The sequence below is a fragment of the Mastigoproctus giganteus genome, chromosome 12 (assembly GCF_048544385.1).
Source record: "Mastigoproctus giganteus isolate SK-2022 chromosome 12, ASM4854438v1, whole genome shotgun sequence".
NCBI lineage: Eukaryota > Metazoa > Arthropoda > Arachnida > Uropygi > Thelyphonidae > Mastigoproctus > Mastigoproctus giganteus.
In genome coordinates this window covers 171,893,301-171,912,951 of record NC_143586.1, presented here as the reverse complement: position 1 = coordinate 171,912,951, position 19,651 = coordinate 171,893,301, and the positions used below count along the sequence as shown (strand labels likewise).

At 38.3% G+C, this 19,651-nt stretch overlaps 1 protein-coding gene across 1 annotated transcript in view; it reads left to right on the top strand.

Annotated features, from left to right (window-relative positions):
* LOC150077598 (phospholipid-transporting ATPase ABCA1-like) overlaps positions 1-19,651 on the top strand; it is a gene marked incomplete at its 3' end in the record, with an annotated part of 856,770 nt that overhangs the window by 740,263 nt on the left and 96,856 nt on the right. Inside the window, exons 39-41 of the mRNA XM_090386943.1 lie at positions 1,340-1,469; positions 7,536-7,653; positions 18,220-18,389. Coding sequence (XP_090243069.1) covers positions 1,340-1,469; positions 7,536-7,653; positions 18,220-18,389 — 418 coding nt within the window. The remainder of the gene's footprint in view (positions 1-1,339; positions 1,470-7,535; positions 7,654-18,219; positions 18,390-19,651) is intronic.

Below are 19,651 nucleotides of genomic sequence, written 5' to 3'. Positions count from 1 at the left end.
ACCCTTGGACTTGGTGGGGGGAGGTCCCCAGGGACTAGAGATGTGCAAATGTATCCCCAATTCAATTCAAAAATGGGGATCAAAGGGTGACACGAGTAATTACCTGTTAGTTTAACTTCTGTTCTGAGGAAAATAATGGAGTCTAATTGTTGTTTTCTATATCAATGATAGTAATGAATGTGTATCAGGCCTAATGTCGAAGTTTGCACATGACACAAAGGTTGGCACGGTTGTTAATGACAATAATGGTGGTACACTGCTGCAACAGGATCTAGAAGAGTTGGACAAATGGGCTAAGAGCTGGCAACTGAAGTTTAACATTGACAAATGAAAATAATGCATATGGGTAGCAGTAACCCCAGAGTAATGTACCAACTGTGCAGTGCTATATTCAGGATAGTGGAGAATAAAAAAAACCTTGGGGTAATTGTGCAGGCTTATATGAAGTTTTCCTAGCAGTGCAGAAAGGCTGTCAGAGCAGGTCATGAGATCTTGTCAATGATATACATGAATTTTGCTAGCAGGCATAAGAAGGTGCTTGTCCCTTTGTATAAGGCAACAGTCAGGCCACACCTTGAGTATTGTGTACACATCTGGAGGCCCCATTTTAGGAAGGATGTAGAGTTGCTACAATGAGTGCAGAGAATGACAATGAGATTGGTGAGGGGAACAAAGGGGTGCTCTTAAGAACCAAGAAAGGCTTATATTCTGCAAATTGTATTATCTGGAAACTAGGCACCTGGGAGGTGATCTGATTGAGGTGTATAAGATCTTGAATGGTTAGAGCAGGCTCAATGCTGGTGGGATTCTCCCTCTTGCTCAGATTACTAATCTGAGGGGGCATAAACTCAAATCGAGCAAAACTAGTTGTAAAATAGATGTGTGGAAATCTGCCTTTAGCCAACAGCTAGTTGATTGCTGGAACAAACTTTCATCTATCGTTGTGGAAGTTGATAGCTTAAACAAATTCAAGGAAGAACTGGACAAACCTTTGGAGTGAATGGATGGGTGAAATGGGAAGTGTTTTTTTTTTTTTTTTTTTGGCTGAAGCTGTATAAGCTTGTTTTCTTGCATCCTATGCCTTTACTAATGCTAACACTGATGTATTGTTGTTGGTAAATTTTGGTTTTTTGTAAACTGCCAATTATTATTTTAAGCAAATTATTTTATTTTCATTTTAAGCAATTAATTCTATCCTGATATCATAAATTCACAAAATCAAACTTATGAGATATTTATAATGTACTAACATAATAAAATATGTTTTATCAGTTAGATTAAGTTATACATATTTGAAATTGCATTAATTATGATTTTTTGTTTTTTCTTTTAAATTTAGGAATCAATATGTTTCGGGATCCTTTAGGATGGAGGTTCCTGGGACGTAATTTGGTATTTTTAGCTGTTCAGGGTAGTGCTTTCTTCATTGTCACACTTCTAGTCGAGTACCAGTTTTTCATTAGAAACAGGTATATATATATCTTTCATTAATCCCTATTTTCTTTCTCCTTTTTTGAATCTATGAAATCGATATATTACATTTTAGAGAAATTGATTAACAATGGCCTGTACAAGGTTCTTTGTCAAAGTTAAAACACCATAATGAGGGAAAATAAACACTCACTCTACATTAAAGAAAAGTCATTTAATGTGATGGCATTTTTTTTTTTTTTTAAAGTGGCAACTCATATTACAGATATATAATCCAGATCTGTCAAAACATTCTACCATGTGTCCTTAGTAAAATTTACAATGACAAAAAAAAAGAAAAAATAAAATTTACATGAGGCTAAGAAGGTTAATTGGAAATTTCTCTTCCTTTTCAGAGAACATGGAATGATTTTGTTTTGAACCCCTTCTCAATGCTAAAAACAGTCTAACATTGGAGCTAAAAGCAAATAATCATCTGTCTTTTCTGAGCATTTCCATCCATCAGAAACGTGATGACTCCTTCAGGTTGACTGTCTCTTTATAGACTGTATAAACTGTATAGAACCATTTCTTAATTCTTCAGGATATCCCTCCTATTAAGAGCCAGGACTCTGGAATATCTGCTTATTTTTTTAACAACCCCCCCCCCCCCCCTGGAATCCTCACTAACACCAGAGGGAGCATTATACAAAATAGGGAACTGCAATTGTCTCATGACATACATTAAGCTTTCTTACAGCAAAAGATTTAAAATCAGGAAGAATATAACAAGCACTACATCCACTTGGAACTGTGAATGCCAATCAGATCTTGAGGCAAAGTGATTACTGGAGAATAGTGAAAATTTAAGCACTTAAGTTTGCGCAATGTAAGGCTGTCTGTATTTCTTAAGCCTGAAGTGGTAATGCCCCATAAAGTAACAGAGTTAGTGGCAGAGAACCTGACAGGTGCCATCCTTTCTTTTTAATTTCTGGAAAATCTTGGGGTTTTTTGAAATTCTATTTGGAGTATCCCAATATTTTAATATTTCTTACTGTATTGCATTACATATTATGTAATTTTTAGTTTTGAATAAAAAAATTAAATGTTTAAAACTGTTGTTTGTTTTGTACCTTTTATTAAAAAGAAGGAAAAAAAAGAAGAAGAAAAAAAAAAATAATAATAAATATATATATATGAGGGGGTGTCAAAAAGTTTGTACCCTGACCTATATAAAACATCAGTAGGAGGATTCGTTTTTAATATAAGTTGTCTACATATTCAATAACTAGCAAGTGAAATTTCATTCCCATAGGTGATTGTACACCAGAGGTGGAGCGCGGAATCTGAGAAAGGCACTATGGTTGACAAAGTGGAGTATCAAGCAGTAATCAAGTTCCTGCATTTGCAGGGCAAGAGAGTTCAGGAAATTGACAGAGAAATGAAAGCTGTATGTGGGAAGAATTGTCCATCCTATGAACTATAAAAAAGTGGAAACAGGAGTTCCAGTGTGATCGTACAAGTGTCTTTGATGAGCCAAGAGAAGGAAGACCATCAACATCCACAGGCAGTGAGATGGTTGCAAAGGTTGAGCAGCTGGTGCTGAGTGACAGATGTGTGACAATTCATTTCATCACAAATGCAGTGACAATTAGTTATGGGTCTGCCCACAGCATTTTACATGGCCGTGTGTACATGTTAAGGTCTCTAGAGCATAATGAGTTCCAAGATTGCTGATGCCTTTCCAGAAGCAATGTTCTCGCCAACTGTTGGATTTTTTTGTAATGCAGTAACAATTTACTTAAATTGAAAACACTTGGAAGAACTCCCATAGAAGTGTCACCTCGTGCCACCTTAAACTACTCAAAAGGAGTTATAACAGAATGGGATCTTCTACACATATCCGAGGAAGAAATTAAACAAGAACTCTCAGACCAAAATGTTATTCAGGTTACAAGAATCCTAATTAAAAAGGATGGTTCATTACTTCCAACCAGAAACATCATACTAATGTTCAGCTTACCAAATCTACCAACTTCTGTAAAGGCTGGATACTTGAACTGTCATATCCGACCGTATATACCAAACCCTATTAGATGCTATAAATGTCAGAAATTTGGGCATTCACAGGCAGTATGTCGAGGGACTGCTGTATGTGCTTCACGTGGATCTAAAGATCATATCCATACTGAATGTTCTGCACAATCCTTACAGTGTCCAAACTGTAGAGGCAATCATTCCGCTTACTCCAAAGACTGTGGAAAAAAGAAAAAAAAAAAATGATTCAGAAAAAATGATCCATAAAGTTTCCTATCCTGAAGCAAAGAAACAAATATCACCAATTACAGTAACACGCTCATATGCAGCAACTGTCCAACAGCATAAACAGATAACTGCTGTTACCACCACTACCACTGCAGTTCAAACTAATGTTACAGTTCTGCCCAACATCTCTATATCTGATTGGACTTGCTCAATCCTAGCAGGCGCCTCCATAGCCAGGTGGGAAGGAGCAGCAGTGCGTAGCACACGCTTCTTGATTAGACCGGGGTTCAAGCCCGTCACCACCAAATACGGAGGATGCGGAAAGGTCAGGGAATGACCACCGCATATCCAGAGCAATATGGCCTTAGTTGCTAATGCTCCTAAAAAAAAAAACCAAATAAATAAATAAATCAATCCTAGCTACATCAGCAAAATCACTCTCAACACCAACTTCCGATCAAGCCATCAATATACCTGTTACAATTCCGCCAGATATGTCTTCCACGTCGCAGCCAACCACAAATACTAAAGACATAGATACAGATGACAAACTCTCTGTCCATGATCATATGGATACATATGAAAAAGAAGTCTCAGAGGAACCAATCTTAGAGATATATGCCGAGGAAGACATGGAAGTTCATCCATTTTTCCCCAGAAAAGAGAAAAAGCCTGAGCTATCAAAGCAGACCCCCATTTGTAAAAAGACAGATACAAATACAAAGCCAATATAATGCGCACAATAATACTGTGGAATTGTCAAGGTTTCCACAGTAACATTGATGACATTCACGACCTAATTGATAAATATCATCCGGTAGGTGTCTGCCTTCAAGAAACTAACCTAAACTCCACAAGTAAACCCAGCAGTGAACCATTACGGTACCTATAGACAAGACCGATTCCCTTCCATTGGAGCTCATGGTAAAGTGGCAATTTTAATCAACTCCAGAATTCCGTGAAAACACCTCCAACTACAAATATCTTTGGAAGCAGTTGCAGTAAGAGTCTCAATCCAGTTTACATTCTCAATGGTCTCACTCTACCTCCCCCCTAACCATGAGACATATGGCAGAGAAAAAAAATGCATGGGATACATATAAATTAATGGGTGACATGGAAGACTATGATAGATATAAGCTGGTCTGTAACCAAGTCAGGCAAAGGCAGATTATGAGAAATCCTTGGCAAAGGATGCAAAGAAAAACAACAAAGATTTCTTTACCTATGTAAACTCTAGAAGGAAAGGGATGAATCAGATTGGTCCACTGGATATTGATGGTTCAATTGTTGATGATCCTGCTCAGGTGGCTAACAAACTAAATGAGTATTTTGCATCTACATTCACCCATGAGGAGTTATTCAGGGAGGGGAATGCCAGAGGTGAGTTAAACTCTGGCAGCGATCTAGATGATTTGGTAATAACTGAAAGGAAAGTGGAGGAGAAATTATTGAAGATAAATATAAAAAAGGCACCCGGGGTGAGTGGGATCTATCCAGTTATATTAAAGGAGGCAGCAAAGGAAGTAAGCAAACCCTTAGCTAAAATTATGAGAGCTTCTTTGGACTTGGGAGAGGTACCCATGGACTGGAGATGTTCAGATGTGACTCAAATTCACAAAGGAGGATAAAAGGGCAACACAAATAATTATAGATCTGTTAGTTTAACTTCTGTTCCAGGAAAATTAATGAAGGCACTGGTTAAAGAAGCACTGCAGGATCATCTAGACAAGACTTCAGTTATGGCTCAGACACAGCATGGTTTTGTTAAGGGAAAGTCTTGCCTGACCAGTTTGATTGGATACTATGATGTGGTCACAAAGGAACTGGATGCAGAGAATAATTTTGATATCATATATTTGGATCTTAGAAAGGCTTTTGATACTGTTGCACATGGAAGACTGCTGAACAAATTGGAGCACTGTGGCACTGGAGGCAAATTGCTGCTATGGATAAAGGGATGGTTGAGTGGGAGAAGACAGAGAGAGAGAGAGAGAGAGAGAGGTAATCAATGGACACTGCTCATCGTGGACTAATGTTATAAGTGGAGTCCCTCAGGGTTCAATGTTGGGTTCATTGTTGTTTCTGTATTTAAAAATGATATTGATGATTATCAAGCTTAATGTCCAAGTTTGCAGACGATACAAATGTTAGCAGGGTTGTTAAGGACACTAATGACAGTATGCTGCTGCAACAGGATCTAGAAAAGTTGAGCAGATAGGTTGAGAAGTGGCAAATGAAGTTTAACATTGAAAATGTAAAGTACTACATATGGTAAGCAGTAATCCCAGAGTGACGTATCAACTCTGTGGTAGAGAACGAAAAGGACCTGGGGGTAATTGTGCAGGTAGATATGAAGTTTTCTGAGCAGTGCAGACGGTCTGCAAGAGTAGCTCGTAGTGTCTTGTCAATGATATACAGGAATTTTTCTAGCAGGGATAAGGAAGTGATTATCCCCTTGTATAAGGCATGGTCAGGCCACACCTTGAGTACTGTATACAGGTCTTGAGGCCTCATTTAAGAAGGATGTAGAGCTGTTGGAACGAGTACAGAGAAGGGCAACAAGATTAGTAAATGGAACAAAGGGTTGCTCTTATGAAGAAAGGCTTAAATTTTGCAAATTACAGTGTTTGGAGACTAGGCACCTGCGAGGTGATCTGATTGAGGTGTATAAAGCCTTGAATGGTTTGAGCATACTCAATGCTGATGGGATTCTTCCTGTTGCTCAGAATAATCATCTGAGAGGGCATAAATTCAAATTGAGGAAAGACAGATATAGGATAGATGTGCGGAAGTTTGCCTTTAGCCAGCGAGTAGTTGGTTGGTGTAACAGATTTCCATCCTAGGTATTTGGAACGAACGGAGGGGTGAAATGAGAGCAGTTTTTTTTTTTTTTGTTTTTTTTTTGGCTGATGCTGCATAAGCTTTCTTTCTTGCATCATATGCCTCTACTAATGCTAATGCCGAAAATACAAACTTTCAAGGTGCATCCCTTATACGATGCGAATACATTGAGGTGCCATGGTGAAAGGAATGACGAGTTTAATGTCAGTTAGAGACGTTTTATTATTATTATTATTATTATTATTATTATTATTATTTGCCGTATGGTGCAAGGAAGTCTGAGGCTTATGCTGCACCAACCAAAAAAAAAAATCAGTTACCCTGAGAGATAGAGAAAGTCAGAAATAGAAGGGAATCACCAAGAAAGAGAAGAATGTTGACATCCAGCTCAGGACCCTGGGTATGCCAAGCCCATACTCACCAGATGTGACCCCCTAGGATAAACTAAAAGACTAAAAAGGACTGATGTAGCCTGAAACGTTTTCTCGTTCGAGTCTACATCTGCTTGCCAATCCCGCTGATGTAGACTAGTTTATTATTATTTCTTTTGAATTATGGAGGTTCTCATAATCCTTTAATAACATACTACTGAGAGAGAGAGAGAGAGAGAGAGAGAGAGAGAGAGGGAGAACAATAAAATAATTGATGGTAATTGAAGATGAACTGAAAAGATTATCAGAATCGCTTAAATTTCTGTAATCTCTCAATATTTCAAGTGGTTAAATTCTTTATTAGTAATATTGAATATCTGAGTAGATGTGACAGCAATTTTGAAACCCAATAGAACAAACAAACAGAATGTAATACAGGTTGATGGCCCATTTAGTGCATAACAAATTAATTTGGAGTTGTTGCACAATCCATCAGCATTTTGTTCTTGAGCTGTAGAATAGGATATCAAAACGTTTATTACAAAATTGACATACGAGCTGACTTTTTTTTTCTTTTTTTTTTTTATTGGTTTAAAGGAATTCTACAATTTTGTCAATTATGTCTTTTTTTTTTTTTTTTTTTAGGAATGTGCCAAACTTATGTGCTGTTCCTGAAATGGAAGAAGATGTTGCAACAGAAAGGTCCAAAGTTCTTACTGGACGTGCCAGTAATGCTGTTCTTAGAGTTGAAAATTTAACCAAGGTATTATTCCAGCTTTTTCAATTTGCTTCAAGCTTAGATTTTTATCTTCCAGCCCATGCTTGACATTGATTTCCTGTTATGGTCTTCAATAGGTTCATTATTATTATTTTATTTTTTTTTTTTTTTTAATATTATTAATTTCAAAAAACACAGTAAACTAAAATCCAGTACTTTACAATTCAGTTTTGTTGTTGTTGTTTTTTTTAATGCAGCACATTTTACAGAATAAAAAGAAAACAAAATAATTTGATTTTTTTACAATCTGGAAATTTTAAGAAAACAATCCAGTACTCATGTAAACAATTGCATTTGTCTTCAAGAATCCATGCAAAAAAAAAAAAAAACTTTATGAAATGCTTGCTGCAGGAAGGCAAGTTTGTTCTGCTCTGAGAATTAATACCATTGTATTACCTATGTAGTTTAAATCCTTCTGGCCACAAACACAGATGAAAAGATAATCAATATAAATGTTTATAGATGTAAATAAGTTCAGATATTTGTGCTTAATATTTATAGAAATATGCTCCTATAAAACTGTCTAACATCGGGTATAGCTCTCTAAATTCCAGGTGCCTCTGTAGCCAGGTGGGCAGGAGCAGCAGTGCATAGCACACGTTTCTTGATTAGACCGGGGTTCGAGCCCATGACCACCAAATATGGAGGATGTGGAAAGGTCAGGGAATGATTGTTGTTGTTTGGTTTTTAGGAGCATTAGCAACTAAGGCCATATTGCTCCGGGAATATGCGGTGGTCATTCCGTATTTGGTGGTGACGCATCTTCCGTATTTGGTGGTGACGGGCTCGAACCCCGGTCTAATCAAGAAGCGTATGCTACGCACTGCTGCTCCTTCCTACCTGGCTACGGAGGCGCCTGTCAGGGAATGACCACCGCATGTCCCTCCTGAGCAATATGGCCTTATTTGCTAATGCTCCTAAAAACCAAATAACAACAACACTAAAATCCAGAAAATTTTAAAATCTAACACCTCTCAATCCCTGGGGGGTGCTGGAATTTAAACAGTTTACTGTATATGCTTCATTGTGCATGGTGGCTGCCAGCTCTGCAGATTTATGACAGAAAATCTGTCTTTCTTATCTTGAACCCTTTTCACTGTTGGTAATACAGTTGGTGACAGATATTCTCCATCTTTTTGTAAAAAACTGATTTTTTTTCCATCTTTTTCTTTGTAAAAAAAAAAAGTAAAACTTAAAACAGAAATTAAAAAAAAAGACAGAATGTGAATTTCTGATTATTAGACCAATTTGTTATTTTTATTATTACTGCTATTATTTTTGTTATTATTTCTGCTTATTAAGCCAATCTGTTAACAGATTGGCTGTCAGATGTTCTAGGGTTCATAACAAAATAGAAACTTGGGAAAATAGCATCGTTCTTTGAAATGTTCAATCATTTCGTAGTATATGAAGGAAAGTCAATTAATTTGACTTTCAGTAAGATGCCAAAGTAATATGAGCCAGAATTTCAAAAGACCCAAGATGCGAAAAAGGTAACACTTTACCTTGTGTTACTGTTATGTAGATGTAATATTTAAAATGCAAGTGGAAGGAACTGTGATGTAATCAGACATTTGCAAACAAATAAACATAAGGACAGTGTGCGGTGCATAGAAGGAAATGCAAAAATAGATAAGTATTTCATAGTGATGATAATGTCACATGTGCTGAATATTTATTTGCATCTTGCACTTGACACTAATTTGCCTTTTCGGTGATTTTAATGCCCACCAGTCATTGTAGGGATCCACTACAATTGACTCAGGAGGCAAATTAATTGACGAGTTTTTGAATAACAATGATCTAAATTTACTAAACTCTGGATCTCCCACATATATTCACCTACCTACAGGATCCACTTCTGTAATTGACTTGTCAATTTGTTCACTATCCATTTTTCCAATTGTGACATTTTCAGTGTTAACCAATCCCTTTGCTAACGATCATTTTCCAGTTATTTGCTCATTACAAACAGGGGTAACTGTACATCGTAACCAACGATCCATTTGGAACCACGATCCACACGCAACACAGAGGCAACCCCCAAGGAAGAATGCACTGGTCTCACAGGAATTAGTAGTTGTTGGTGACTCTATTGTCAAGGAAACGGGGAACATGCTTTGTAAAAAGGATAGGTGGAACAGGACCAGGGTATTTCTGTCAGGGGCAAAGGTTCATGATGTTGTGGAGCGGATATCATCTTTTAAGGGCACAAAAGGTTATATAATTGTACATGTTGGCACTAATGATATTAAGAGAAGGAGACGGGCAGAATTACTTAACAAGTACAGGTCACTGTTGAAAAAAAGCCGTGAATTAGGGTTGAATTTGAAAGCGTCTGCAGTTCTGCCCAGACATGATAGGAGGGAGTATATGATGAAAGCCTTGTCAATCAGTTCGGCCCTGGAAAGATTGTGCAAGGCTCAAGTGGTAGAATATTTTTCAGCATGCTCTGTACTTGTTAACAGGAGAGACTGCTTCTACAGGGAAGGGATACACTTAAATAGACAGGGTGCAAGAATATTTGCTGATGCTATCAAAGCAGTGTTAGTTGGGTCGGAAAACTGCTAGCTTGGGGGGGGATACAATGACTAATAGATTAACAGTAACCACTGGCAGATGTGAAAGTGATTCTTGCACTGCTTCTATTGGAATGACCAGCAGCCTGGAAAACAAGATGAAGGATATTTCAGAGACTGCTGGGAGTCATTGCAGTACAAGTAAACACATAGGTTGTGTTAGGGTAGCTAAGAAAAAGAACAGGTGCATGTATACTTGCGTGTATACCAATGCTAGGAGTTTGGTAAATAAATTTGAGGTATTGCTCAAAACATCAAAGGCAGATATTGTTGGGATATCAGAGACGTGGTGTCACACAGATATAATGAATGCAGAACTACAATTTGGGGAGTACAATGTGTACAGAAAGGATAGATAGGATAGGATAGGAAGGGAGGAGAGGTTATGCTATTAGTTAAGAAACACATAAAATCCAAGGAAGTGAAGCCAGTCAACATCGCTGGACATTGCACTGTCGAGTCAGTTTGGTGTGACATAAGCATTGGGAGATCAAAATTGAGAGTAGGAGTGTGCTATAGGCCTAATGACTGATGATTATAATTAGAAACTGTACAGGGAAATAGAGTGGGCCAGTAAATCAGAGAGTCTTATAATGGGGGATTTTAATTTCCCAGGTATTAACTGGAATTTGTGGGTTGGTCACTCATACACTAGCAAGGATTTTGTGGATTTATTGGGTGATTGTTTTCTACATCAGCATGTTCGGGAGGCAAATAGAGAAAGTAATACTCTTGATCTGATTATCAGTAGTGATTCTTCATGCATTAAGAATCTGCAGATAAAGGAACCACTAGGTGGCAGTGATCACAATGTGCTGAAGTGGGATTTACTCAAAGAGGTAACTACCATCAGGAGCAAAGAGAAGGGTTTTTGCTTTCGTAAAGGCAACTACGATGGTCTGAGACAGTATTTAAATTCTATACAGTGGGACCAACTGATAATGTTACCAACAGCAAATTCAAAATGGGAGGCATTCAAAGAATTAATCTTGAAAGCTACTAGGCTTTACATACCAACTAAGAATTATTGTTCAAGATTTAAGCCTAAATGGATGTCAGATGAACTAATGAGACATATGGCAGATAAGAAAAATGCATGGGATACATATAAATTAATGGGTGACATGGAAGATATAAGCCCCTATGATAGATATAAGCTGGTCTGTAACCAAGTCACAAAGGAGATTAGGCAGGCAAAGGCAGATTATGAGAAATCCTTGGCAAAGGATGCAAAGAAAAACAGAAAAGAGTTCTTTCCCTATGTAAACTCTAGAAGGAAAGGGATGAATCAGATTGGTCCACTGGATATTGATGGTTCAACAGTTGAGGATCCTGCTCAGGTGGCTAACAAACTAAACGAGTATTTTGCATCTACATTCACACATGAGGAGTTATTCAGGAAGGGGAATGCCAGAGGTGAAGTAAACTCTGGCAGTGAGCTAGATGATTTTGTAATAACTGAGAGGAAAGTAGAGAAATTGTTAAGGATAAACATAAAGCGGTACAAGTAAACACATGGGTTGTGTTAGGGTAGCTAAGAATAGAAACAGGTGCAGGTATACTTGCGTGTACACCAATGCTAGGAGTTTAGTAAATAAATTTGATGAATTTGAGGTATTGCTCAAAACATCAAAGGCAGATATTGTTGGGATATCAGAGACGTGGTGTCACACAGATATAAGGGATGCAGAACTGCAATTTGGGGAGTACAACGTCTACAGAAAGGATAGACAGGATAGGAAGGGGGGAGGGGTTATGCTATTAGTTAAGAAACACATAAAAACCAAGGAAGTGAAGCCAGTCGACATCGCTGGACAGTGCAGTGTTGAGTCAGTTTGGTGTGACATAAGCATTGGGAGATCAAAATTGAGAGTAGGAGTGTGCTATAGGCCTAATGACTCTGATGAGTATAATAAGGAACTGTACAGGGAAATAGAGTGGGCCAGTAAATCAGAGAGTCTTATAATGGGAGATTTTAATTTCCCAGATATTGACTGGAATTTGGGGGCTGGTTACTCACACACTAGCAGGGCTTTTGTGGATTTATTGGATGATTGTTTTCTACATCAGCATGTTCGGGAGGCAACTAGAGGGAGTAATACTCTTGATTTGATTATCAGCAGTGATTCTTCATGCATTAAGAATCTGCAGATAAATGAACCACTAGGTGGCAGTGATCACAGTGTGCTGAAGTGGGATTTACTGAAAGAGGTAACTACCATTAGGGGTAAAGGGAAGGGTTATTGCTTCCGTAAAGGTGGGTTATGCTATTAGTTAAGAAACACATAAAATCCAAGGAAGTGAAGCCAGTCAACATCGCTGGACAGTGCACTGTCCAGTCAGTTTGGTGTGACATAAGCATTGGGAGATCAAAATTGAGAGTAGGAGTGTGCTATAGGCCTAATGACTGATGATTATAATTAGAAACTGTACAGGGAAATAGAGTGGGCCAGTAAATCAGATGGACTGAGACAGTATTTAAATTCTATACAGTGGGACCAACTGATGATGTTACCAACAGCAAATTCAAAATGGGAAGCATTGAAAGAACTTATCTTGGAAGCTACTAGGCTTTACATACCAACTAAGAAATATTGTTCAAGGTTTAGGCCAAAATGGATGTCAGATGAACTAATGAGGCATATGGCAGAGAAGAAAAATGCATGGGATACTTACAAATTAACACATGACACAGAAGCCTATGATAGATACAAGTTGATATGCAACCAAGTTACAAAGGAGGTTAGGCAAGCGAAGGCAGATTACGAGAAATCCTTGGCAAGGGATGCAAAGAAAAACAGCAAAGAGTTCTTTACTTATGTAAACTCTAGAAGGAAGCGGATGAATCAGATTGGTCCACTTGATATTGATGGGTCAACTGTTGAAGATCCTGCTCAGGTAGCTAACAAACTAAATGAATATTTTGCATCGACATTCACACATGAGGAGTTATTCAGCAAGGGGAATGCCAGAGGTGTATTCAACTCTAGCAGTAAGCTACAGAATCTTGAAATAACTGGGAGTAAAGTGGAGGAGAAACTGTTGAAGATAAACACAAGAAAGGCACCCGGGGTGGATGGGATCTATCCAGTTATATTAAAGGAGGCAGCAAAGGAAGTAAGCAAACCCTTAGCCATAATTATGAGAGCTTCCTTGGACTCAGGGGAGGTACCCATAGACTGGAAATGTGCAAATGTGACCCCAATTCACAAAGGAGGATCAAAGGCTGACACAAGTAATTATAGACCTGTGAGCTTAACTTCTGTTCCAGGAAAATTAATGGAGGCACTGGTTAAAGAAGCACTGCAGGATCATTTAGACAAGACTTCAGTTATAGCTCAGACACAGCATGGTTTTGTTAAGGGGAAGTCTTGCCTGACCAACTTGATTGGATACTATGATGCAGTCACAAAAGAACTGGATGCAGGGAATAACTTTGATATTATATACTTGGATCTTAGAAAGGCTTTTGATACTGTTGCACATGGAAGACTGCTACACAAATTGGAGCAGTGTGACATTGGAGGCAAATTGCTGCTATGGATAAAGGGGTGGTTGAGGGGGAGAAGACAGAGAGTGGTAATCAATGGACACTGCTCATCGTGGACTAATGTTATTAGTGGAGTCCCTCAGGGCTCAGTGTTGGGTCCATTATTGTTTTCTGTATTTATAAATGATATTGATGATGGTATATCAAGCTTAATGTCCAAGTTTGCAGATGATACAAAGGTTGGCAGGGTTGTCAAGGACACTACTGACACTATGCTGCTGCAACAGGATGTGGAAAGGTTGAGCAGATGGGCTGAGAGGTGGCAAATGAAGTTTAACATTGACAAATGTAAAGTACTACACATGGGAAACAGCAACCCCAGAGCAAGGTATCAACTCTGTGGTACTACACTGACAGTGGTAGAGAATGAAAGGGACTTGGGGGTGATTGTGCAGGCAGATATGAAGTTCTCTGAGCAGTGCAGACGGGCTGCAAGAGTAGCTCATGGAGTATTGTCAATGATATACAGGAATTTTTCCAGCAGGGATAAGGCGGTGATTATTCCATTGTATAAGGCAATGGTCAGGCCACACCTAGAGTACTGTATACAGGTCTGGAGGCCTCATTTCAAGAAAGATGTAGAGCTGCTGGAACGAGTACAGAGAAGGGCAACAAGATTAGTGAATGGAACAAAGGGGTGCTCTTACGAAGAAAGGCTTAAGTTTTGCAAATTACAGTGTCTGGAGACTAGGCACCAGCGAGGTGATCTGATAGAGGTGTATAAAGCCTTGAATGGTTTAAGCATGCTCAATGCTGATGGGATTCTTCCTCTAGCTCAGAAAAATCACCTGAGAGGGCATAAATTCAAATTGAGGAAAGACAGATGTAGGACAGACGTGCGGAAATTTGCCTTTAGCCAGCGGGTGGTTGGTTGGTGGAACAGACTGCCATCCCTTGTGGTGGAGGTTGATAGCCTAAATAAGTTTAAGGCTCAGCTGGACAGGTATTTTGAACGAACAGAGGGGTGAAGTGGAAGTGGGTTTTTTATTTTTTTTTTTTTTTGGCTGATGCTGCATAAGCTTGCTTTCTTGCATCAAATGCCTCTACTAATACTAATACTAATACTAAAGGCACCTGGGGTGGATGGGATCTCTCCAGTTATATTAAAGGAGGCAGCAAGGGAAGTAAGCGAACCCTTATCCATAATTATGAAAGCTTCTTTGGACTCAGGGGAGGTACTCGTAGACTGGAGATGTGCAAATGTGACCCCAATTCACAAACGAGGATCAAAGGCTGACACAAGTAATTATAGACCTGTGAGTTTAACTTCTGTTCCAGCAAAATTAATTTAAGGCACTGGTTAAAGAAGCACTGCAGGATCATCTAGACAAGACTTCAGTTATAGCTCGGACACAACATGGTTTTGTTATTGGAAAGTCTTGCCTGACCAATTTGATTGGATACTATGATGCAGTCACAAAAGAACTGGATGCAGGGAATAACTTTGTTATTATATATTTGGATCTTAGAAAGGCTTTTGATACTGTTGCACATGGAACACTGCTGCACAAATTGGAGTGGTATTGGAGGCAAATTGCTGCTATGGATAAAGGGATGGTTGAGGGGGAGAAGACAGAGATTGTTAATCAATGGACACTGCTCATCGTGAGCAGTGTCCATTGGGGGACACTGCTCACGATGCTCACGATGCTCACCCCTGGGGGACTCCACTAATGTTATTAGTGGAGTCCCCCAGGGTTCAGTGTTGGGTCCATTGTTGTTTTCTGTATTTATAAATGATATTGATGATGGTGTATCAAGCTTAATGTCCAAGTTTGCAGACAATACAAAGGTTGGCAGGGTTGTTAATGACACTACTGACAGTTTGTTTGGTTTGGTTTGGATTTTATTGGCGCATTAACAACTACTACTGACAGTATGCTGCTGCAGCAGGATCTGGAAAGATTGAGCAGATGGGCTGAGAGGTGGCAAATGAAGTTTAACATTGCCAAATGTAAAGTACTACATATAGGAAAAAGTAACCGCAGAGCAACGTATCAACTCTGTGGTACTACACTGACAGTGGTAGAGAATGAAAAGGACCTGGGGGTAATTGTGCAGACAGATATGAAGTTTTCTGAGCAGTGCAGACATGCTGCAAGAATAGTTCATGGGGTCTTGTCAATGATATACAGGAATTTTTCTGGCAGCGATAAGGAGGTCATTATTCCCTTGTATAAGGCAGTGGTCAGGCCACACCTTGAGTACTGTATACAGGTCTGGAGGCCTCATTTCAAGAAGGATGTAGAGCTTTTGGAATGAGTACAGAGAAGCGCAACAAGATTAGTGAATGGAACAAAGGGTTATTCTTACAAAGAAAGGCTTAAATTTTGCAAATTATAGCTTCTGGAAACTAGGCACCGGCGAGCTGATCTGATAGAAGTGTATAAAGCCTTGAATGGTTTGAGCATGCTCAATGCTGATGGAATTCTTCCTTTTGCTCAGAATAATCATCTGAGAGGGCATAAATTCAAATTGAGGAAAGACAGATGCAGGATTGATGTGTGGAAATTTGCCTTTAGCCAGCGGGTAGTTGGTTGGTGGAACAGGCTTCCATCCCTTGTTGTGGAAGTTGATAGCCTAAATAAATTTATGGCTCAGCTGGACTGGTATTTCGAACGAACAAACAGAAGGATGAAATGGGAGTGGGTTTTTTTTTTTTTTTTTTTTTGGCTGATGTTGCATAAGCTTGCTTTCTTGCCTCATATGCCTCTACTAATGCTAATACTAAATTTATAAAGGCAAATTGGGATGCTATTCTCCCCAAATATGTCTAGTCAGGCTTTATATTCAGACTTAAAGCTAAAGCACGGCAAATTAGATGGAAAACGAAACGTGATTCGTGGTTCGCCTTTGCCTCAACCATCACAAAAGATATCGACACCCAGCTCATCTGGAGAAGGATACAGGCCCTAAATGGGAAATTTGCTCAGCTTCCCTCTCCGATACTTCATTGGAAAGGAAAAGAAATGTCTACTCCTGAAGAAGTTGCTAATGCACTAGCAGAATCATTTGCCACAATCTCTTGCTTCTGCTTCCTGTTTGTTTGTTATTTGGTTTTTAGGAGCATTAGCAACCAAGGCCATATTGCTCCGGGGATATGTGGTAGTCATTCCCTGACCTTTCCGCATCCTCCGTATTTGGTGGTCACGGGATCGAACCCCGGTCTAATCAAGAAGCGTGTGCTACGCACTGCTGCTCCTGCCCACCTGGCTACGAAGGCACCGCTTCCTATGCATCCTCTTTCCAAAACATTAAAGCAGCTGCAGAATGGTATAAAATCAACTCCTTTGTGTTTGTTGTTGTTGTTTGGGTTTTTTTTTTTTTTTTAGGAGCATTAGCAACTGAGGCCATATTGCTCCGGGATATGCGGTGGTCATTCCCTGACCTTTCCGCATCCTCCGTATTGGTGGTGACGGGCTGGAACCCCGGTCTAATCAAGAAGCGTGTGCTACGCACTGCTGCTCCTTCCCACCTGGCTACAGAGTCACCACTCCTTTGTGTCGTTAAGCCCAATACCAACAACAACAACAACTATCTGAAAATCCTGTCTTGTAGAGTAGATATGATTAGTGAAGTAATTCAGAATTTTAATATAGCTTTAAATTTATTTGTAATATATAATGTCAACCTGCGTTAACTTCTGTTTGTATAATTTTTATAGAACCCAAAGACAGTTTTCAACATAGAAATTCGAGTAGCCAATTTTATTTAGTTACTGGGATTGTTCAGATCTAATTATATCAGTTGCCCTTTTAATACCAGTAAACTATTTAAATATTCCACATTTAATATTTATTATAAATAATCTATCATTCTGCAGGGAAGTGAAAATGCTAAAAAACCATTAGTTTATGATTCAAGGAATTTTTAATTTTTACCCAGTTTAGACATGATGACAAAAGAGATGCATAAATTACTTTGTATTCCACCTTCAATTTTCAGTGTCTTCATATTGTGAGCTTTCTATTAACAATTGGATAAAAACTGTAATCACATCCATGGTTTATCGATATATATCCACATTATCCATTATACTCAGTTTTAAGCTGAACCAATCAATACTGATGGCTGAAAGTCTGAAGCATTAGTAGAACCGGCATCTGTTTTTCCATACACCATTTCTTCCGGACTCCTGTAGCAAGCAGTTATATATATACACATCAGAGTTACTGCAATTGAACTCTCTCATCAAATGTACATAAACTTCAACAATTCCCTCTTACTTTTAAGCTGCACATACAAGAGATGATAAACTGAAAAAGGATGGCAGCAAGGTAGATGTTCAAAAATTTGCTTTCGAGCAGAGAGTAATATAAATATTTTTTGTTTGTTTTGTTTATCTCAATTTAGTCCTATTATAGGTTTAATGAAAATAGTATGCGATTATCAGTAATGTATTCACTTTTGTTCACATTCTAGGTCTATAGACAGGGTCAGAATCCTGCAGTAAATCAACTATGTGTTGCCGTCCAGCCAGGGGAATGTTTTGGTCTTCTTGGGGTGAATGGAGCTGGTAAAACAACAACATTTAAGATGCTAACGGGAAATACTTCAATTACAAGTGGTAATGCCTACATAGCTGGGCATAGGTATGAAATTGAATCCCATTTAATGCAATCCTGTATTATTTTCTTTTTGTTAGCTGATTTTGTGAAGTGCTCCAAGTGCAAATTTTGATTCTGTGCACTTATGAGTTGTACATCATCAACTCATAAGTGCACAGACTCAAGGTTAAAATCATGGTATAAAAATATATATATATAGTTGATGCTGCTTATTGTGATCACTTTTGGATACAGCTCATTTGATAACAATAGAACCGATTGATAAAAATAATTGATGAAACAATAATGCAGCTATTCAGCATTGTTTGTTGATACAGAGTGGAAATGTGTACATAAAAATGTGGATGTGGGCAGAAAAAAAACATTAAAACTAAGCAATATAAAATACTTTAATATTGTTGTCCACTATTTCTTCAAGAATGTCATCAATAAAAATGAAAATGTCAAAATGTTCTGGAAATCCATGAAACTATTAAAAACAAATAAAGAAAAAATTAAAATCAAGAATTAGAAAAGGGTTAATGCTCTATTGTAAAATAGATTGCTAGAAGTACAGGTACAGTATTTTCTTTCATGGCGTAACCACTGACAACCACATGAACTGTACAAAGCAACAGCAGTAACTGGTCTTGCAGTGTGTTCAAAAAGAAATCAGGAAGTTAAGTAATCTCTTCCACTGTACTGCATAATCCACAATAAGGCAAAACAACAATAATAAAAATTGAAGCTCTGATTACAATGAACATTGTTTTTTCTGTGTATTCATATACATCTGATTAGGACTTCTTAAAAGTGATAACATTATCTGTGATCACAATAGGTGTGCATATAAATAAAATCTTCATTAACCACTTGCCAGTCAGGTTTATCAAGGTAAGCTTCCAAAAACTTCACTTTTTTTAGCCAACTAGTTTCCAAATGCTAGGTGATTTTTGAGATCTCATGTGTGTGTGATTCATGAGATTCATTCTAATAAGATTTCTGTTTACATCTGATGAAAACCTGATTTATCACATACATAATTCTCATCAAAGTGCTAAAGTTCGCAATGGGAGGCAGTGATTTTATCTGCCATTTTGAAACAAGATGGCCACCATTTAAGTAGTATCACCTATTTATGTCATGTTTTTTACCGTCTGATTAAAATAACTTTACACTTTTGTTGGGTGGGGGAGTGTACATTGACATGGATAGTTCTTTTTCGATCCACCATGATCCAGTCTAGTTTCAGCTTTTCTGTTTACAGTCTGATTGAAACAAATTTTTCAATACCTGATTTACTATAC